This window comes from Leptosomus discolor, chromosome 4 (assembly GCF_034619465.1).
Source record: "Leptosomus discolor isolate bLepDis1 chromosome 4, bLepDis1.hap2, whole genome shotgun sequence".
In the NCBI taxonomy this organism is placed as follows: domain Eukaryota; kingdom Metazoa; phylum Chordata; class Aves; order Leptosomiformes; family Leptosomidae; genus Leptosomus; species Leptosomus discolor.
This window is the reverse complement of record NC_141394.1, coordinates 81,057,710-81,080,566: the sequence shown is the minus strand read 5'-3', so window position 1 is coordinate 81,080,566 and position 22,857 is coordinate 81,057,710. Positions and strand designations below refer to the sequence as shown.

At 46.2% G+C, this 22,857-nt stretch overlaps 1 protein-coding gene across 1 annotated transcript in view; it reads right to left on the bottom strand.

Moving 5' to 3' along the window:
• Positions 1-21,761, bottom strand: part of ATRN (attractin) — a 154,250-nt gene extending 132,489 nt beyond the window's left edge. Inside the window, exon 1 of the mRNA XM_086464912.1 lies at positions 21,388-21,761. Coding sequence (XP_086321038.1) covers positions 21,388-21,761 — 374 coding nt within the window. The remainder of the gene's footprint in view (positions 1-21,387) is intronic.
• Between the last annotated feature and the right edge of the window lie 1,096 nt (positions 21,762-22,857).

The following is a 22,857-nucleotide window of genomic DNA, read 5'->3' as shown; positions in this document are numbered from 1 at the left end:
GGTGCAACGCAGCCATATGTTCAGCGAGCATCAAAATCCAGCTCTGGAAACCCTCCAGCGCACAGACTTGCATTGGGAGAAGTTAAATGGCTGGTGAAACGCCTCCAAAAGAGTCAACAAATGTCATCAACTCTACAAATGCCCTACGAATCCCTCATCTAGTTGCCGCCGTAAGGAAACAGAGAGTTTTTGATACGATGCTGTCCACGCACTGAGGTGGGAAGCCACCTGTATCGACCCACACCCAAACACGCAGCCAGTACCCTGGCTCAGCGAATGGAGAAAAGGTCAGACTTTACGTAGATTTGGTTAAATCATCTTAATCCCTTAAATGAAAACATTCTACTGCTGGCATAGATCGGTTTAACCACACTCAGCTTAGCCCACTAGCTAGCCTAAGCTTTTCCACCACCTTCTTGCAAGACTGAAGTAACCCACGCCACTCAAACCACCACAATGTTTATTTAAGAGCCTGAGAAAATAAACCAAATGTGAAAGACATCCAGTAACTCAACAGCTCTGAAGTCAAGGATGTGAAGAGCTGGAGAGATTTTCCACATACTGGAGCGTGTTTGTCAGCCTCGCTGCGAGCAGCAAGTCTAAATCCCTTAGGAAAAGAGCTGGGTTTAGCCACTATAAACTGCTACGCTTTATTAAATGCATCTGCACAATAAATTTTACAATCCGCATCAGATACTTCCTAACCCACCAAGACAGATTCTTGGCTAATAAAACAGCAAGCCTTGATTCCTTACCAGGATGGAAGGGGCAGCAAGAAAAAGCACTTCAAAAAAATAAACAAACAAACAAACAAACAAACAAAACCCCCCAAAAAACCAAAACCCAAAATCCGTCCAACAAATAGACTTTTTAAACGCATTTTAATCAAGCAAAGACCATGAGGAACCATTTCATTTTTGGAATATACGTTGAAAATTTGGAAACAAGGCACTCATCAGCACATAATATAGAATGTATGGTTTGTGTGTTTGTGTCAACGCAGTCTTAGCAACAGCCTCGCTATATTATTTTCATAACCTCAGACCCGTGAGCACTTCTTTGTAACGTAAGCAGCTCTTGAGCGTTTGGCTACGAAGAATTGCTCTAAAATAGTTATTAGCTTCCAGTCTATTACCAGGAAAAAGGCTCTGTTTGGTCTATGTGAACAAAGACATTTTGCTTTTGCAAATATTATTTGAATGAAAAAGACAGAAATGGGAACTTTAAAGCATTAAGGTAAGAACGCTCTTGCCTACATAGGCAAAGCCTAACCTTGGGCTGTAGTGTGGGTTTGGCTGTGACAAGATCTTTATCTCCAAGTTGCAGGGGGTGAGGGAACCCAACGAAATCACAACCAAACCAGTTTTCCAGGAGCCAAGTACTGTATGAAGACATTTGAGAAGAGCCTTGTTGCTTTAATTAGCAAAGCGTACCTGCTACTGGCATGTGCACGCGCGCAGGTAGTTTAAAACCGCCGAAGTCAGAGCTAGCGGCCCGTAAAGCTGAAGAACACAGCTTTTCTGTCTATTCTTTGTAACGTAAGCAGCTCTTGAGCATTTGGCTACGAAGTAGCTCGGCGGGGCAGGGAAGGTCACAACAACCAACCTACTGATTTCTCACTTGCAGAGGTGGAGATGCATACATGGATTTTTCTCTCTTTTCTTGTGGTAAGGCAGCGTCTAACATACAGCTCTGTCGATAACCACTACAGAGCAAAGAAATCCTCCCTTAAAAAAAAAAAAAAAAGGAAAAACCCCACAAACCCAACTATTTAACAAACACTAGAGTCACTCCAGAAAATAATGCAATTGTGGGCATCCTTGGAGCGCAGGAGTCGGGGCGGGCACTCCGGAGGGGCAGGTCTGCAGAGCCCGCAGCCATCCAGCAAAGAGCCCAACTCCCCGAGGGAAGGCGGAGCTGCAAAAATCATTGCTTCCATCTCCACGGCTGCCACATGCACCTTTCCTGTTGCCTCTGAAATGACTTAGAAAGGAGTTATTCTTGGCCAGTAGTGGGAAAAAAATGAAATTCCATCTGCTCCCAACAGATTTGTAGCCACAAAAACAAAGACGGTGGCTCAACGCTACTTATGTGAAGTTTTGAAATAACCCTTCACTTCACTACCAAGCTGAGCATGATTTACAGGCCACCTCTCAACTAACCGTCTCCAAAAAAATAATCCTACCTCCTGATTTTGGATTCAGTCATCACAAATTCTTTCCTTGCTCTGGTAACATCCATAGCAAAAGCATTTTTGCACTAGCAAGGATTTTTGCACAAAACGTGGCTCTGTTTGTATTAGTTTCTTAAGAAAAACAGGAAAAGAAAAGATTTTGCCTCGTTCCAGTTTCCCAGTTACCTCCTTACATTTTCATTTCGTTATCTCTATTCATGACCAAGATGTCTGAAAACTTTATTTACAAGAGAAACACCAACCACCTACGGTAAGCACCCTTAAGCCCTGTAAGAAAAAGTTAATTCCTGCCTTAAAACTGCTGAAACAAAGACGTGATACTTCAGTGTACCCTATGAGGAAGGATTAGGAGAACCACTTGTGTGGAATCCTCCTGAGCAGAAAGCAATAACCCACTTCACGTCGAGTGCTTCCCTCCAGCACGCTCCAACACCGCTGCATTGTCTGCCTGCCCGTGCTCTGCGTTCGTGGGAAGGATTTCAAGGCGTTGATGTGACTTGTGAGTCTACCAGGCTGTTCTCCTCTTGACTGCACTGCTGCTCCTGGCCTAAAGCAGCTCTGTGCCCTGCTGTCGGGCTGATGGATGCACACGGGCACAGGATTGAGGGCAATCTTGCTGTCTTAGTACTCATTTCTGCTGTTTAACATGATAAATACCAAACTTCAGGTTATTCAGAGGAGGAAATTTCAAGCTGAGTGCTTCCCAGACCTAACCAACCTTTGTTTCAAAGATAAAAACAAGAGAAAAATGACAGCTGCACGTTTCCTCAGAAGCCTTAAAACTCACACATCCAATTTCAGAGCTCCTCCGAGCATCCCAAGCATCAGGACCACAGAGCGCTCAACTGAGTGGGGTTCCCAGAGCCCAGGCCACGTCAGAGCCCTTTTATATGGGAATACACAGAGCTGCAATCTCAAAAAGCAAACGTGATTCCCAGGAAAGCAGAGAAAACGGTGGGGCCCGGCTCTGAGGAGCATCACCGGCCGGGATGAGCTCTGGGACGAAGGAGAGCTGCCACAGCAGACCGCCGCAAGGCCAAGCCAGACAAGGATGGAGACCCAGCTTGTTTTTCCCCTTCATCCTGCCTGCAGAAACAGATGCTTTCCTGCCTGCCAAGAGCTCTGCAGTACTATTTTGAGCTTTTTGCATCTCATTATTTAATTTATTTATTAAAGCCCCATTTGGGAAAAGGGAGACAAAACTTGCTCAAAGCATTTGGGTCTTATTTAGATTAAGCCAGGCTGTTCAAACTGGCTTGTAGTCAAATTGTTCCACTAATTACAATTCCTGTTTTAGAGAAAGTGGAAGTATTCAGCCCGATTCTCCAGCTGCAGAACTCTTTACTCACAGGGCGCGTTCTCATCTCCGCGAGTTTATCAAGCGGAGTTTGAAGCATCCGACAACTCTCAAAGCATCAAACGGCATTCCCCAGGAAGTAAGTCGATTTAAATTTTCGCTGTAAAATTAAAGCACATTTAACTGCTCCCCATTAGTTAAACACTACAGGTGAGAAAGCAGCAGCTGCCCGAGGTACAACAGGCCACCCGTTTCAAATGATGGTTACTGGGCAATAACACCACAAAAGCCATAGGCATCCGCAGCGTTTAAACCTTTGCCATCAGCCACATCACAAATTACATAATGATTTTCTATTTTTCCCCCCCTCTCCTAAAGGACGGTCTGAAAGGGCTGGTATTTTAAACACAGAAAACGCAAGAACTGATAAATATTGAATTCTCGGCGTTTTTAAGAGCTGGGCCACTAGTTTGAACGATGAAGTTAATCCACCGTTTTCTGCTACGTGTGGTCGACACTTTTAAGGCAGAATCCAAACGTGTTTCATGAACAGCAAACATACAAAATCCTTGAAAGCAGACGGCGCTGTGGCCAAAGGCAATGATTAAACTGACCCATCCACCGCAGGAGGGGACCTTTCACAACAGCCCCTTTTCACATCAGGAAGCAAACAGGACATTTTTACTTACGGAGTTCGTACAAAATTTGTGAGCTAAACGCGGCACAGTTTGCTGTTGCTTCCGAACCCAAATGAATTGAGTTACCATCTGTGTGGCAGGTTTACTACCTCAGCGAGGCAGAGGATTTCATACTGTTAATGTTGGTAGGCACAATAATCAATAAGTAATTCACACACAGAAAGCGGGTAGTAAAAGTCACAGCTGATTCATTTATTAGGGGGTTGGTTCAGAGCTGTCTTTTCCCCATGATCCTCACTGCTTTCTATCGAACCAAAATGCAGACGGTTTCCCAGGGCTCTTCGTCCCCTTTTCTCTGGAGACAGAATTATTTCTACATGAGCAGTGCTGTGACTTGTCAACAAGCATATATTGCTCTGCCAAACGAGCCTTGATACTCCAAAACCTCGCCCAGCCACTACCGTGCTGCAGAGCATTTAGTGTCCTGCCTACCCTAGGCACGTTTCCACATTCACCAAACAGGGGAGTATTTCATGAAAATCTCGGTGTAATGGAGCATTACATAAAAATCACCTATTCGTGCAAAACCACTGCAAGGTTACTAACAATATCATTTCAGAATTGTATTAAAAATAATCACTTTTTGACCCAAAGAGGAGGGTTGCATCAAATAAAAAAAAAAAAAAAATCATCTATGTAAATAAATCTAGGGGAAAAAAAAAAAAAAGAAAAAAAAAGTAATTTGCAAATAGGCCTTACTGAAATTTTACATAAAAACTGTAACACACGTAACTGCTATTGCACAAGTTCCACCGTTCCTCACCAATGATAGAACTTCCCAATGAGATTTTAGTTGAATTTTCCAAACCATTAAAAGCTAAAGTGGTTGAAATGAATGTTTCAACCCTATGAGCACAAAAACGTTATCACAGGAACAGTGACTACGTGTGCTGTTGAGTCTGTCACACAAACGACCAAACCTGGGAGAACACAATTTCCAGCAGAAAGCTGAAAACTTACATAAAACTTCCAAACCAACCCAACGCAAACACTACAACATTGGAAGCAATGAAAAAACAGGCCTTCCTGCAAATTAATTTTCTATACAGAAGAGCCCCTGAGACCTCTTGTGAGGCCCCGAAAGGTCAGGCTTCCTCTAACAGTGGTTTTGGGGTTAACTTCAGCTCTGGATGGCAAGCACAGGGTGAGAACACCCGGCCTGCTCCGCTGTCAGAAGTTCACCACACCGAACAACGCTGAGCGACAACATAAACACATTATTTTGCCTAAATTGTTTCCATTCGAGGCCATTGTTCTAAATTAAGAGTGCTACAGGCCTTTCTGTAACTTTTCACATAGTTGAATTTTAATATAAATGTTTTTTCCATTTGGGAAAATACTGACATAGCAACAATTAGGGAACAAAATACCTGTAGCTGCTCCCAGTCTAAGCTGTGAGCTGCTGAGCAACATGTAAAGGAAAAAAAAAACAAAATAAAGACTTCTAATACAATTTAATAGGTTTTAGAAGGGAAGACTGCATGACAAAATGTTCTGCAATTATTGGCTTCCAGTTTGTAATGCATCTGAGTAGATGTCACTGGGTTGTGGAGCGAGGATCATCAAATGAGAGGTGCTGAAGTGAATCATCAAACTCTCTGGATTAAACATCAGGACTTGTTTAATCTCTTTAAAAAAAAAAGAAATCATTATTTGTTCCATTTTTCCAAATCACAGGACGATTGTTACACGCTTGGCAAAGTGCACCTTCGGTAATTGAAATAATAGTTTATGTTTAGCACCCATGAAGCACTGTTGAATGAACACTACCCGTTTCTTATGCTGATAAGAAATAGCTGCAGGCAAGAGCATTTGCTAATCAATAGACATCAAGAACTTCAGCATAAATGACGCCCAGAGCCCCTAAAAAATCAGAGCGGAAGAATCCTCTTTGCTAACAGGTGATTAAAAGAAAAAACCACCCGATCAGAAGGTGATGGTATTACCCAGGAGATGCTCTTACCAGTGCTCTGAACCATAATATCATTTTCCCTCCTCCTCACTGCCTTTTCACTTTGTCTTTCGAAATGCATCACGCTGACAAATAACAACCGTTCAAAAGACCAATTACTGTTTCTGGGTCTTTTTTTGTGTAACTTCATCTTAACAGGCTTTTGCTGCAAACCACCGCGAGCGGAACGCCGCCTCGCACAGTGCTGTTCCAGCCCCATTCTGTCACTTCATTCACCCTGCTTTTCCAGGGTGACGGCCTGATCTCTGTACCCAGGCTCCCCAATGACGTCGTAAGTGATGTAACTCATCACATCTATGCACTTTACGCAGGTCACGAATGAAAATATTAAACCAAGTTCCAGCTCCAACTTCTCACCAAATACTCCCCTTTTAAGCTCCACCTGTTTAACACCTCCTCAGCTGCTGCCCTTCGATACCTGCCATTTGAGAAGGAGCCTGATCAATCTCGTGTCCATAAAAATGACAGAATGGAAGACAAACTTGGTCACCACCTCACTCCAGCTTTCCTGGCTACCACACCAAAGGTGAAAAGTTCTTTGTAGGTCACGTAGCGCAGTCCAGCTTCTCTATTTTAACAATACTCCAGGTGACATTGAATCACACGGGCTCCCAAAGTCCAGAGAGTATTTATCTGTTACAGATGCCTTCATCCTAAACGATGCTTAAAAAACATCCCCCTCACATATATCATTAGCGCTCCTGCCAAAGATATATTTTGTTTAAAATAGCATCACTTACAAACGGCAAACCTCCCTGGCAATTTCTGTCTGTCTCCGATCACTCTTTCCTTTAACGTGCTCCAAAGGCTCATTTGCTCTCAAGGTCAGATTGATGGGTCTGTAGATATCCAGATCGTCTTTCCCACAACTTTTTTTTTTTTTTTTTAAAATAGACACTGCACATCACTATTCCACAGTCCAAAGACTCAACTAATGTTACTTTCTATGACCAGCTCTTCACCCTCACTATTTTTAAAACCGCTCTTACAAGATTATGAGTACACCTGCCCAAGGGCAAAATTCGATTATAATTACATGGAGAAAGGCTTTCAAAAGTGAATTAAGGATATTGAGGATATAACACAACTTCCAGAAACCTAACCACAGCATTAAGATAACAAGTGTAGCAAGGAAAAAGGCAGACAATCTGATTTGAACCAGTGAACGTGAATCCCATCGGTACAAATAATCAAGACAACGTACAATATGGACTATTTTAGGGGGAACGCAATCCAAATGTTATGACTAGGACTCCTACATACTCCCTCAGCACAAATAAGTAACACGATATGTCTCCATACGTACCACGCTCTCATTTCCAGCGCTCAGGATGAGCCCTGCAGTTTAACACTCAGCTTGGGAAAGGCCTCTGCACTCTCCAAAACACCGGTGTGGAAAACAGCGCTCCCAGACCAGTTTTAGATTGACAGCCAAGACTCTGATTTGCAGCAGGAGTCTGACGACACCCCAGCCTCGGTCTACACAGGCTGCAAAGTACCTACTGGTACTGAATCAATCAGGCATCAAAGCAGTTAACCAGTTCATAAATCAATCCTGTAATTCCGCCCTGCATTAATTAACTCGGAGAGGGAAGCGTGCTACAGCCTCCCGAGCTGAACTCCATTGAAAACACAGGGAAGAAGTCAAGGTACAAACCACAGCTGCGTTCAGAAAATAAAACAAAACTAAAAAAAAAAAAAAAAAAAGAAAGAAAACCAACCCCAAAACAGACCAAGTGATGCACGGCCATTTCCTCTCCCCATTTTCACTGCTGTCGCAATTTGCTGCCACGAGTCACCTATGGAGACCAGCAGGAGGCAAAGACGGCAGAGGAGCACGTTGGACTCGCCTCAGCTTCACCTGCCCTCGCCAGGCTCCTGCAGAAATACTGCTGAAGGTGACCCGGAATAAGGCTGAAGGTGGCACGTGGACATCTCCCGACCTTAGCCACGTTACGATGATGGCACAGTCATCTCCCATGCAGTCTACGGATACCGCTCCTCAAAAGGCAACTTGTAACAACATTTTACTTACATTTTTAGATCCCAAGCAGGGTTTAATTCCAAAATACCATGAAATACAAAATATTAAAAGTTTGGGGGTTTTTTTAATTAATTTACTCTATTTTTTTTTATTAATTTACGTATAAGTTAATGTCTCAAACAATATCACTGCCAGCAAGTGTGAGTTATTTTACTGCACAATCAGTAAGACTTTGGCTAACAAGACTGGGATGAGATGATCCATAATATACCTCACATTATATATATCAAAACTATTTTGGACAACTATTTCACGTTGCTGACCTGGTCTTCTTTCCTCCTTAGCTCCACCACTTAAACAGGATATTGTGTATTAAGGAACATCAAGTGACCCGCACAATAATTATTTTAATTCCAGACCTAGGTAATTACACAGCTTTACGGCACGACAAGTGTTTACCCCTAAGAGGCGCAGAGGTAACTGCCAAAAGAACATCCCAACAAGAAAATTTAGAAACTTACCACTCCCACTATTTTCACTCCACGCAGAAGTTACCACAACACAAAATTAATTAGGGGCAAATTTTTTCCAGAGTTTGTGTTTAAAGACTTTGTCTATACATTCAAGAGCTAATAATGAACGACCAAGGGAAAAAGCTTATAAAAAGACGCTTAGCGAAGAGTGATTTCCACTCTAAGTCATTAGCAGAAAGGAGAACCTCTGTCAAAATGCCAGACAGTCGCTGTAGAGGGAGATATATATATGTATTTGTAGATGTATATATATTTAACCCCATTAAAATATAGCTGTTGGGGTTTTATTTAATTGGAGATTAAAGGGAAAGCATCTTGTGCCAAATCACAGTCCTGACCTGCCGTTAATCTTTAGCCCATCACAAGCCCATCAACAGCCCAGACTCCCAAGGGGCTTCTGATGCTCAAGTCTGTTCATTACGCACGGCACCTTGTACCACTCCTATCACATCTGCAGATTAGAACTTAAAAATTCTCCACAATACTTCTGGGCCCCAAAACGAGTGTTTTTTCTTCCTCAGATATGACAAAGACACCACAGAAATCATTCATAGCAGTTTATCTCCTCCAATGTCAATGGATAGTGGCCTTCATCCAGCTACTCTTAAATTTTCAGCGTGAATTTGTTGCTTCTGGCCACACCATTCACAAAATCATTATGCTACAAGACACTACAGGAATCAGCAATTCCAGGCACGTCTACAGCATTCTGTAAGCCTTCCTAAACCTGAACAGTAAGATTTCCTTCAGTGAACCACGGGAGTTCACGTGTTCTTTATTGACCTTCCTACAGAAAAGCAAGGCCGCCTTGATGCCCAAAGAAGACCCCGCAAAGCCTAGCCATGAAGTGCTCCAGCTTTTGCAAATTTGCTTCTGTCCATGACTCCATCATAACTTTAAATCAACAGGAAATTTATTAAAAAATTAAGGTGTAAACAGAAAGCAATAGACACGTACACAGTTGTCTCCTACAGAATTTCTTCTTCAAATCCAGAGGCAAAAGCAAGCAATCCCTTTCCAAGAGCTACCTTCTCCTGTTCTCCAGCATCAAAACAGGAGAAAATAAGTTGCTTTTTCAGGTAATGCTACAGAATCAGGGTTTACAGAGAAGAAGGGGAAGCTCACTCCGTGCTAACGTTTCCCAACTGCAGTGGTCTGTAAAGCAACAGGGCAGAGCATCCTTCCCTCCTCCTCACACATGGTGTAAAGAGAAGATCCCAAATCCTTCTTCAAGAGATTATAGAAACACAGGTCCTTCCTGGAAAGCTGCATAAAGCCTGCATGCAGAGAAAGACCTAGGGACTGAGAAGGAACACAAAGGGTAGAAGAAAGTATTTGGATCACAGCAGCTGTGCATGCCCAGAGTCCCATGGCATGGCCTATGTTTTCAGCCCAGAACAAGACATGAAGTTACATCAACCTACAAAAAAAAGGGAAAACCTCCCTCTGTCTTCCCTGGGAGAACCTTCAGCTCAGCCATAGCGATTCACTCTGGAGGACGCTGCTTGTTCTCCAGCACAACAGGTCTGTGGGCTGGCATCACCACCTCCTGCAAGATCTCACCAGCCCTGGTGAACCTCGCGGTGAGGTACGGCTTACCGCGGTGCACTGCTCGAGGAGGCCAGGTATACAGTTTTATAGGGTAAGCCACCATACCTTCGCGTCTGCACTCAAGTTCCACCACGTTTCTGTCCTAGCTGCCTTGAGATGCTGAAAGACCAGTGGGTTTTAGGAGGCTGGGAGTATGGCAATGGATGTCCTCTTCAGCACGATGTCTCACCTCACGCATACTCTCGTACATACACACCTTGTATTGAACATGAGCAAACCTCTGGCACAGAAGATATTCTGATGCCTCGACCAGCCTTGATCAGATAACAACATTTTCACATAGTGATTTTTTTTTTTTTAGTTCCACATGACAAATTCCACGTCAGCACTGAATAGAGAAATTAAGATCACATTAAAACTTCTTCACTTTGAACACACAATATCCTTTTTCATGAGCCTCAGTGAAGACGATTTAGGCCTATTCATAGTAATATTAACCACAATTCTTCTGTAGGACAGTATTATTCTCAGAATAGACAAGGTGGATACCAGTTGCCACACAAAACCGTCATTAAGATATGCTTCTAAACCTCCAAATTCCTGCGTAAATAGCGTCATCATCAAAACGTCTTTAAAATGTATAAATAACTTGTCCTTGTTTCACAGATAGGGAAGCTGAACCAAGAAGATGAGATGATGAACCGTACTTCTGTTTGACTCCTGAAGTTGTGTGGCCATTTATTCTCAAGGGAATCGCGTCCGATGAACGCTAAGGCTACACCCCAAACGTCTTCAAAGTCAGACACAGATAAAGCGATACGGTGGTACTGCCGAACTGAAGGGGCGGGGGGGGGGAGCAACGCTGGCTGTGACACCACCCTTTCCTTTCAGAGGAGACACTCCCACAACTTAGAGCTACATAAAACCTGAGTATCTTCGTTTAAAAAGACATTACCAGGAAACATGGACAATGAAGAAAAGCTGCTTTCTACCTCCAAGCTACCAGAACACATCGCACCTCCTTTCCAGCCAGCATTAAGCAAGGGGAACCCACATTTTCTTACCCATAAGCTTTGCTACAAGCAGCCAAAGCCCCGCAGAGATCTCGATTTGGGCAGCTGTCCACCACCCCTCAACCCCCGGGCTGGCACAAGCACATGTTCAGACCCGAAGCCCCGAGGCTGCCGGTGTCTGCCAGCCGAGGAGGAGCGCAGCCACCCAGCAACAAGGCTCAAAAGCAGAACTGGAGAACAGAAACCAACCCTCAACGGTCTCAACTTCAGAGGAATGACTCGTGGATTTTACAAGACCGACCAGCGTGCCAACCTTGGGCACTTCTTCATGTCTTCAAAGGCAGCCCCTTTCCCTTGTCAGGACTGAAGTGCCCTTCCTCCCCTTCTGGTCTTCCTTAGGCGCTGTTAGAAAAGTTCCAGGCTATGAAGTCACGACAGCTTTTCCAGCTGGATCACACATTCCTGTTCCCACCAGAAATCTGAATCCCCATCCTTTCACATTCAACGCCAAACCTGTGCGGAAACTGTTACTGTGCCGTTCGCATCAGGGAATTCTGCACGTACTGAGGCAACGTTCGCCTGCTGTCCCAGGAACCTTCAGTCCCAGGAATCTTCAACAGTTCAGGTTACTGGGAAGAGCTGCAAATGATCCAAGGATTACTATTTTAATGTTATCATGTCTTACATAGCTCTGAGTTTTCTTTGGGCTTGCCATATAAATAAACTCAGATAAAACAAGTTAATAGATATCAGCGATATCCACCAGAAAATAAATAAATAAATATGTATTTCCAGCAACATTAGAATGGATGTTTTAGGGAAAATGTGCATAGGCAGGAAGTCAAGTACTGTTTTTGACTCTGAACCACTTCAACACCTCCTCAAAATGATTCATACTCCAAAGGTTGAACGAGGGCAGATTTAAACACCCATTACCATAACCAAAATGAAAAACACTGACTTTAAAGAATCACTGCAACCTGTGCTTGTGAGGAACAGACACCGACTGACCCAAATTTAAAGATCTGCCTGTTAGGTGTTCGAGTGCAATCAATCAATCAGTTAACAGAAGTGCACTAACATGCTGTCAAGCCAGCAGGCAGCAACTATAAATAAATGCATCTGGAAACGCAAAGTGTATCTTGTACAACAATAAATTTACTTCCAAATTTTTCAACAAAAATAAATGCAACTGACCGTACAATTATGACTGTTCCTAATCTCCATTTGAAAAAAAAATAATATATATATATATATATAAAAATCACAGAACTATCAGTGACCTCAAAAGAAATTATTTCCCAATAGATTACTTGGATTTCAACACTTTTCTTCCAGAGGACCAGCAACTTCAATTCACAATTCGGCTACAGCAGAACATTTTCTTCCAGCAGCACTGACGTCCTCGATGGCAAACAACGTGAGTTCTCCTGGTACGTTTTCTTGCAACGCTGACCCGCACAGTCAGCATTTCAGCCCTACACTCCTTTGCATCTCAGGACTTGCAATGGCTCCACATTTTTTTCCTTGGCATCGCCTTTGCTGATCCCACCCAAGAGCAAAGTATGTAACAAAGGCAGACGCTGGAGATACCGCGCTCTGAAATCACTATAAAATTCTCATGACACACTCCACTCTGCATTAATAGGGTATCGGTCATGTAAATTAATCATTAAACATGCAGGTGCACAACTTGGGCAGGAAACGTGCTGCACATTGCTACAAAAAAAAAAAACCCTGCCCAAAGCCATCTTGAAAAGTTCATTTTAGAAGCACTCACGTTCTCCACTGTAACAAGCGATAAAACCCAAAACTCGCGCAACAGGGTGAACCTCAATCACAGATTTTTCTCCAGACAAGGCAATTATGTTCAAAATACCTGGCAACAGTGCCCCAAGACCAACGCTCAGAGCATTAAAAAAACTGGGAAAAGAAGGATATAAAGACATATGCACAAAGACATGGGGGAAAAAAGAACACAAAACACACTCGACACACAGCTATACATTATACCAGCAGCAACTCACCGAAGCTAAATCCACTGGAAGTGTAATTTTTTTTTCATAGCAATACTAATGACTGAAAAACAGCAGGGATGAAAACTACCACAGCTTTAAAAGCAGAGCAATTGAAGCCAGTTATTCTTTCACTTCACAATAAAATAATATTCAATCCAACCTACATTTTCTGAATGGAAAACTGGTTCTCTATGTTTGAATTCATAAAAGGAGTTTACAAAAAATGCTAATTCAGCTGTGCCAAGCTTCTTATACTTTGAGTAGACAAGCACCACCTTGGAGACGGCTGTTAAATTTTCACGCACTACAAACACTGACTAATAAGAAAGTCTTTAAAAGGGTGTTTTCCTGACGTAGCCTTCCTTATTTTGTGTCCTTTCAGATGACAGAAACCAGCAAAGAAAAAACCCAAGGCTTCTGAAAAACAGGAACTAGAAAGAGAAGAGGAATAACAGAAAACCTGGGATTTTCACAGCTGCGTTCATACCTCCCGCATGAGCCTCTACCGCGAGCTGCGTGGCACTGGCTAACGGCAAAAGCCATTACAGATCATTTTCACCCATACCAGGACGCGTAACACTGGGTACCTACAAAAGCAAGAACGTCTGTTTGAATGTTTGTGACGCCCGAGATGAGCACTGCGTACAGCAACGCTAGTTCTTCTTCTCAGCAGGCGTGGCAGGGGAAAAAAAGGGAGTTTACACCTTGGAAAACCCTTGGTTTAAATGCCCAGACCACCTCCGCTAGCACAATCTCCCTTAAACCAGCTTAATTCCGCTTCTGCAACTTCGGAGAACTGAAAATTCGGCATCTGACGATGCTGCAGGAAACCTGCTTTACCGAATTAAGCCGCAGCCACTACCAGGGACATAACTCGATCCTGGGGTGTCCTACAAGTATTTCATACAATCTGATTTAGAGATCAGCTGCCCTTCTTTAGCAGGAACATCGCTCGGCCAATCAGCAAAACACTCAAATTCTTCTTCATCATGTGAGATGCACTAAGACTATTATCAGCCCAAAACAGGGCCCATTTTCTTTAAAACGGTATTCTAAAACTCCCCCATTATCCTGACGTACTAAATTTAGCTTATCAGATTTTCACATGAAGACTGCTCTGTGTGCAATTAAGGGCTCTTACCAACCCTAATGACTTCACGACTCCGCAATCAGGACAGAGCCCTTCCGTTTCAAGAATCCCAAGGATTCCAGATTCTACGAGCCAAAACCCTGCCCCGAATCGTAGGCACGCAGCACATCCACCGAAATCCTCACAGCAATCTGCGTCTCTATCAAATAACTATTTATTTTAAGCAAAGGGAGGGAAGAGCATTAGTGACAGTCTCAAGCAGACTCTAAAGGAACTCCATGTGGATCAGCCACAAACAAAGCAAGGGAACAAAAGCAGGAAACAAAAAGCAAACATCATTACTGGTTCAGCGTTGCAGCGCCTAAATGAGTATTTGATTCAAAGCCATGCGCAAAAGCAAATTATCATCTCTGTTCTGTGCTGTAAAATTGATTATCAAATTTTCCAGCCCCGCTTTCAAGACACTGCAGTGGTTACACGGACAGATGTTAGCACAGGGCTATACAAGAACAAAGTACTGTAATAAAATTGTTGCGGTCCTTCTTCGGGTGAATTCCAGTTTGTAGCTCACTCCTCCACCACCAAAACCACTTCACCTACAAAAATCACGTCATTCTCGATGCCACCTCCTGCATTTTTTTACTACATCTTTTCACTACGCTTTAGAAGATGTGATTTAAGAGCTCCTATTTGCTGAGAAGACTTTGAGTGCAGGGAGAAAAGCAAAGCTCTACCAGTTCAAGGAGCTAATTCCACGTGCTGTGCTTGAAAACTTCAAATTGGAAAAAAATTCTTCAAGGAAACCGGCTGTTGAAGAAAAGAGCACCCAAGGGTATCATAAATTAATGCAATAATACAACAGTTTGGTCAGCAGCAACACTATCTCATATAGAGGATTTTCAGCATGGATCTTCATAGACACTTAACGTTAAGCACAGTAAGCTCACGGTTTTAAATTTGATTGCTCATGAAAGCTTCAGAGGAGCAAGCCAGGAAAGTGAAATCCGTCACACGCATTCCAAACGTTATTTAACTTTATCAGGACGCACAATAAAAGCATTGCTGGTCCCAGCTCTTTTGAAAGCTCATAGAAAAAAAAAAAAAAAAAAAGCTGTTTCTGGGAAAACAGTGCTAACCTCAGGCATTTGTTGATATTTCAATAGAGGTTATTTATGTTAAATGTGAATTGACTAAGACGGTAATGAACACCCAGTTGGACACGAGTTTATTTTGGATCCATAACGAAAGAAGCAACTGAGACTGTGAATAATGGAAAAATCTAGAGCAGTGTCAGACAACTTCTGCTAAGCTGACTCAGGCAGCTATTCCCTGATATTCAAACCTAGAGAAATGAGACAGAAATGTCTTTCTTTCGCGTTGACCGCTGCAGAAAAGGAGGCATTTGCAACCAAGTCGGAGGCAGGAATACGCTCCTGGAATGGGCAGGCAGAGGAAGGTGACCCTCTACCTGCACCGCTCCCGGATGTCCCAATGCTCAGACGTAGCAGCTGGACACTACTCACTCCTCTCCCTCACCGGTAGAAACCACGAGCTGTTCAATAATTCCAATAACTAATGCTGCAACGGTGAAGACACTTGATGTGCACGACGCAGAGCTGACAGGAAGGATCTCGCGTGCACTGCACGGTCTGACTGCTCTGAATTTTCCACTATTGACTCGTCGCTATAAAGCAGACTGAAAAGTAACGATAAGAAGTGAGCTTATTGCAAACATTAACAAAACCTCCCGCAAGTCAAATATTTATGCTGGCCGTTCAGCGCAAGGCAAAAAGCGTAGGACATCTCAGATATTTCAGAAATATTGAATTATTTCACAGATGTATTTTTGTTCTTGAACAGCCCTAGTAAAATATCAGGCTGTCCAATAAAACAGTGAGAATAACAGTAAAACAGTGAGAATGCAGATGAAATATTAGCCGTGAGTTTCCCTCTCAATGAACAGACCATTTAAACACACGTATAGACAGACAGCGATATAGATATGCATATGTAGACAGATATACACACTCATCTCCTAGCGAAAATATAAATCCAGGGTTGGAAATAATGCCTCCAAGAACTAAATAAAAGCATAGAAAGGTTCTTTTTTCCCCAGCGTATTCTTTAAAATGGATGATGCTTAAGTATTTCCTACTTGAATAGCTGATGCTTTTATTACCAGCGCACAACATCGGAGCGAGCCTTTCACACAGCAACACGGAAGAGAAAATCATTTTAAAGCACGATAATGTACTAATGAAAAGAGAAACAGAATGGGGATCAGGCACAAATGCAGCACCCAAATCTAATTTGAGCACTTAAACTGATTTGATTCAAATTGCCAACATCCTTAGATACATTAAGTAGTTTCCTGACTTTCCTAAAGCTTTAAGCTGCCTCAGGTAGCTTTTTTAAGACAATGGTTTTGTATACTACCTTTTCACCAAAACTCCCCATTTATTTAAGAACAGGAGCTGTGGTAGTTCTTTGCCAGCTAGCAGCTCGCTCAGGTTATGATTTACCCAAACCTTCTAGAGATAAAATTCCTCTTCACTGTAATATTCTTTGGCCAAGGACACTGGATTACCACCGACTCCTTAATAATGTTCAATCAGCAGCCCATAACTGCCTCCATTAAATTAATAAAAAGGTAGTTTAAAAGATACACTCTATTTTTTTTTTCCTCCAACTGTCATGTTGCATTGTTAAGCACTGCTTAGCATTCTCCATCTCCCACCTCAAAAAAAAAAGTATTACCATGAAAGGAGAACCAGTACCTTTACGCACACCAAAAAAACAGTTTTCTGGAATCATTTGGTATTTCATTCTACAGTCAAAAATATAGTCTGCTCATATTTTCAGCTACAATCATCCACCAAATTGCCCACCAGTGTGCCTATATACGCAATTCACGTGCAATTACCGTTCCAGAAGCCAAGCACTATCCTGAATTTGTTAATCCAATCCTCTACAATCTCTGACCAATAAAACTACGTCAAATAACGGTCATTTCTTAACCTGTGCTTTACCTCCCTCGGCAGCCCTCGCCAGGCAGACAGCTGAAACAATTCAGTCCAAGGAGGACAAGAGGTTATGGCACCGAGCTACGAAAGCGCTTTGAAGAGTCTGTGGTCTCAAAGCTTGCAGCGTCCTTTTGACAACGCTCAGCGCTGGCAAGTTCACTCCCAGTTTGGTGCTCTTGAGCTCCCACTGCTTGAAAATATTATCTCCGGCGTGCTGCTGCAGCTCTGTGACTGGGAGATTTCTCATCCTTCCCAGCAAGACAGCCTCCCAGCAGTAGTCCTCTCCTGCGCCGACTACGGCAGCTTGAAGCCCCTGGCCTGCAGCAGGCTCCAGCCAGCACAGAAGCCCGCTGGAGGTTTGTACAGAAATAGAAAACACAAGCGCATCAGCCACGTCCTATATTTTCTATTTCAGCTTCCTCTAAACCCAAGATCTTTATCCTTAAAGAACTCAAATGGCTGGTTCCACACCCTAAAAAAAAGAAGAAAGTGACCTGAAGTCCTTCATCACTCAATCTTCTACCCCCTACAAGAGCACCACCGATCTGCACAGAGGTCAGTGTTTTCTCAGAAGCCGTTCCTACAACCAAGAACGTTCACTAACGAAACCACACGCAGGTGCAGTTCTACTACGTCCTTTTCTTGTTAAGGAGTCACAGCACACCACATACGTGCTCTAAAAAACCCACATCCGCAGCAGAACAGCGATGCGCTGCGCACGATCTCCCTTTTTGTGGTTCTGGTGAAAGGGGAAAGAAAATGGTCCACCCCAGGTTTGTCACCTGTATGGCTAACTGCAGTCGAAACAGGCTTTCCCAACGAAGAGGGCGAGCAGAAGGTTAGCAGACCGCCACACGAAGCTATGAGGTTCCTTTTTCGCTGCTAACGCAGGAAGGTGCGAGGGAGTAGCAGGTCAGTGAAGCACAAGCTGTGTCATGACAACCCCAGTGCCCAACATAAATAAAAAAGTCAAGACCACAAATACAGTCATCGTATACATCTAGATAAGGACAGGACGATTAACATGCCAAATTTAATTACATCTCTCAGCCAAGCAGATAAGCACGCGGAATATACCACACTTATAAAACAATTTTCACCTACCCTTCGACTTCCTGTCTGTACCTACAGCATCTAACAACACGTCAAGCCTTTTAAAACCAACTCTTGACAACCACGCACCAAAAAAAAAAAAAAAAACCCCACCTGGCAGTGCCATTTCTGACAGGAGACAGGGTAAACTCAAGGCACGGGAAAGTTGTGACTGCAAAGCTCTAAACATTGCTGGAAAGCACTTGTTTGCACTCTTCTCAGAGCTCAAAGTTTAAAAACATTACTGGAAGCTTCAACTCACTAATAAATAAATAAACAAACAGCTAAATAAAACCTCTAGAGAGAAAAACATGCATTATATTTTCAGTCAAAATTTAAGACGGATTTATATGTGAAAAAGGAACAAGAAGCTTTATCAAAACAGGTAAGAGGCAAAAAAAAAAAAAAAAAGGCCATTAGCAGGGGTATATACCCATTCTTTTTTTACTCTGCAGCACTACTTCTGCCATTCAGAAAGGACCCTACCTTTATTCAAATTCAGTCCCTTTAAAAGGGCCAACATCCGAAACTGCTCAAGGAAAGTAACGGGCAAGTGGCTATTTCACAATGTTCTTTCTAAACCAGAAGAAAATTCTTACCATGACAGTGGCAAAAAAAAAAAACATAAAAAAAGAAGCTTTCAACTTCCAGGGCTTGCCTAGCCCGGCATCATTTCCACACAAAACTCCTTTTGAATTAGCTACATCACTCAGCCATCTACAGACTCTCAAAAAACAAAACAAAAACCCAGAAACCTCATCTCCTAAAGCACACAAAGTCTTTTTCCTCCACGAGTTCGGCTTATGCAGACAGCTCCTCTTCCCCCAAACCTACAGCAAGCATCATCAAAGGGTGGCTGGTACTCTCCGTAAGGAGCTCCCCGAGAAAGCCACCGCTGCCTAGAACAACCGTCCGTTTTTTCATTTCCTTCTTTTCCAAGAATCAGCTTTGCCCAGGGAATCCACCTAACGCAGACACACACGCTGGCTCTCTCGCTGCCACAGCTGATAAAACCAAGGCAGGTCACCATCTTAGAGAGACCCCTTCCATGTAAGTTTATAGAGAAGCCAGGGTTCATTTCCAGCCTATTCCCATGAAGATTTCCAATGTCTCATCCTACGGGATAGACTTCAGACACACAACCCAACTGAGTAACCCACCACCACCAGAACTGGCCTCGGCACTGCAGGCAATGTGCTTCCCAAGATCACCTTTCTCCTGTGCAGGCACCCCTCGCCCCCGCACACACACGTAGGCACATGGCCTGGCCCAGTACAGAACCAGCGGGGTCTCCATCCCCCTACCCAGAAGCATCCTTTAGCCTTTTTTTCCTCAAAAAACAACGACCCTGCCCAAAGGCAGGACACTCGCACCACCCCCTGTCCTGTTCGATCCTCTCCAGCTGCCCAGCTCTGGCCTTGTCTCCCAGCAAACCCGGGAGCTTCCTTCCACCAGGCTGTTATTTCCACTGTCCCTCCCCAAAAGCCAGCACCACTCCTGCACGCACTCCTCTGCCCCAAAAGCTGAGCCTCCCCACATGGCCGCTACCCCCTTTAAGCTACTGCTACCCTCCTTGGGAACACCTCTCCCAAATTCACCCTTAACCAAAACCAACATCTCCTTATGCTGTCTGCCAAGATGAGCTGGCTTAAATCCCCCCAAATAACCCCACTACCTCCACCCAGCTCTAACACCCGCTTGCATGCCCTTCCTCTCCCACTCCAACCTGTTCCCAGCCAGATCCAGTCCCCCATCTGCACGTCAGTCTTTCTCCCCTATCTTCCCCCACCCAGGAACTGGCCCCACGCCCACGCTGTCCTCCAGCCCGGGCACCCGCTCCTCACCGCTCCCATCTGCCACCAACACCAGCCACCTCCAAGCACAAAACCCACCCACCATCCTTTAGACTTCTATTTATACAGCCCCCAAACCTATCCCTGCTGCCCCCAATATGCCCCCCTACCCAATCCCCACCCCCAGCTTTAGTTTCTCTCCAGTTCTACTACAACATAAACCCAGTTACTCACACTCCCACCCCGTCACCTCCCAGTTTCTGCCCTGCACAGTCCATCGTGCCCAGACCCAGTGTCGTACACCCACATCCCTGCTCCTCTGCAGCCACAATCCCTTAGACCCACTACTGACCTCCAGTTACCCCTGGGCAACCCCAGCAACCAAACCCCAAAATTCTCCCCCCTCAGAGGCGTCTCTTTGCGGTACCAACACCCTGCTCGGTGGGCACCCAACACCCACACCCCATTCCTCCCAGGCCTCCCCCCCACCGCCCCAACCGCTCACATCCCCTGCGGACCCCCAGACCTGCCCTTGTGCACTCTCAGCCCATCACCCCCGAGCTCCTGGCACCCTCCGTCACCTCTCAAGCCTGCCCCCTCACAGCCACATGCCCTGAGACCACCCCCTCTGCACCCAAATCCCTGTTGTCACCCCATCTGGTTCCGACCCATCCCTTTACACCCACAACCCCCCGGATCAGCCCCTCACACCCACACCCCCGTTGCCCTCAGACTTGCCCCTCCGCAGATTCAACCACAGACACCCCAAGCCCCTGCTGTCCCCTCAATACGCTCCTGCCCAGCCCACACACCCTCACCCGGATCTGCCCCTCGCACCCACGGCCCCGCCGCCCCTCGGCAGCCTCAGCCGCGGAGACTCCCCCCCTTTTGGAGGCCCCAAACCCGCTTCCCACACCCTCCTCCGCCCCCGCAAGTGCCTCCTCGGGCAGCTCGACCCAGGGCCACCAAGCCCCCGTTGTCCTCCCACCCGCTGCCCCCAGAGCGGCTCCCTCCCGTACCCCAAACCTCACCCCCGCACCTGCCCCTCACGGCCGTACTGTCCCTAAACGTCCCCGAGCCCCCACCGCGGGGACACCCACGGCCTTCCCTCCCCCTTCAGGGGACTCACCTGAAGCGGCCCCCGCAGTGCTGGCACTGGTCGCCCACCCAGCCGGGCTGGCACTCGCACTGCCCGCTGGCCGGCTGGCACCGCCCGCCGTTGGCGCACGGCTTGTCGCATTCCTTCGCCGCCGCCGCCGCCGCCTCCTCGGCGGTAGCAGCAGCGGCGGCGGGCCCCAACCCCGGCAGCGCCGGCATCAACAACAGCAGCAGCGCCAGCAGCAACCGCCTCGGCGGCGGTGGCGGCGGCGGCGGCGGTGGTGGTGGCCTCCCGCCCCGCCAGCCCGGGCCCCGCCGCGCCGCGCGCTCCCGCGCCATCTGCCGCCGCCGACGCCGCCGACTCCGAGAGGGGCGGGCGGGGGGCGGCGGGACAACGCGGACCATCCGCCGCGGCGCCTCCCGGGACGGTGGCCGGCGAGGGGGCTTCCGCCGCTCCCGCTACGGTGGCCGCGAAGGGCGGGCGGAGGAGGCGGGGAGCGGGGAGGTGCGGGGTGGGAGCGGGGGGGGGGGGGGGAGGGGGGGAGGCGGGAACGCGCCGGGACGAACGCGCAGCAGCCAGGCGGCGCCGCCGGGCCGCGGCCGATGACGTCACCCGTACGCCGGCCACTGGCAGCGGGGTTCTCCCTCCCGCCACCGGGGCGGGGAGGGGGGAGAGAGAGCGGCCCCGCGCCGGGCGGATCTACCGCCCGCGGAGCATGGAGAGGGGTGTTCCCCCCGTGCTGGGGGAGTCCCCCCCACCCCCGCCTGTCCCCCGGGCTAAGGCCCCTCCGAGGCAGCGTTGACACCCCCCGCCCCCCACACACACACCCCCCCCCAGGGCCTGTTTCTCCAGCCACTTCGCAAAATTCTGCCCCTCAGGCAGCTGGGGGGAGCGGGGAGGCCCCGCTGAGGGTGGCACTGAGGCGTGATGGGAGGCCTCGAGGCTGAAGGGGAGGGAAAAGAAGGAAAAAAAGCCGAGTTTGGGGTTTTTTTTGGTAAATTATTGCTCTTAGAATCCTAAGGCTGGACTAAACCTCTAAGATCATCAAGTCCAACTATCAACCTAACACCACCGTGCCCACTGAACCGTGTCCCCAAGTGCCACATCTACGGGTTTTTTGAACACCTCTAGGGACGGTGACTCCACCACCTCCCTGGGCAGCCTGTTCCAATGCCTAACCACCCTTTCAGTAAAGGAATTTTTCCTAATGTCCAATCTAAACCTCCCCTGGTGCAAATTGAGGCCATTTTCTCTTATCCCATCGTTGGTTACTGGGGAGAAGAGACCGACCCCCACCTCACCACAACCTCCTCTCAGGCAGTTGCAGAGAGCGATGAGGTCTCCCCTCAGCCTCCTCTTCTCCAGACTGAACCCCCCCCGTTCCCTCAGCCGCTCCTCACAGACCTGTTCTCCAGACCCCTCACCAGCTTCGTTGCCCTTCTCTGGACACGCTCCAGCACCTCCACGTCCTTCTTGCAGTGAGGGGCCCAAAACTGCACC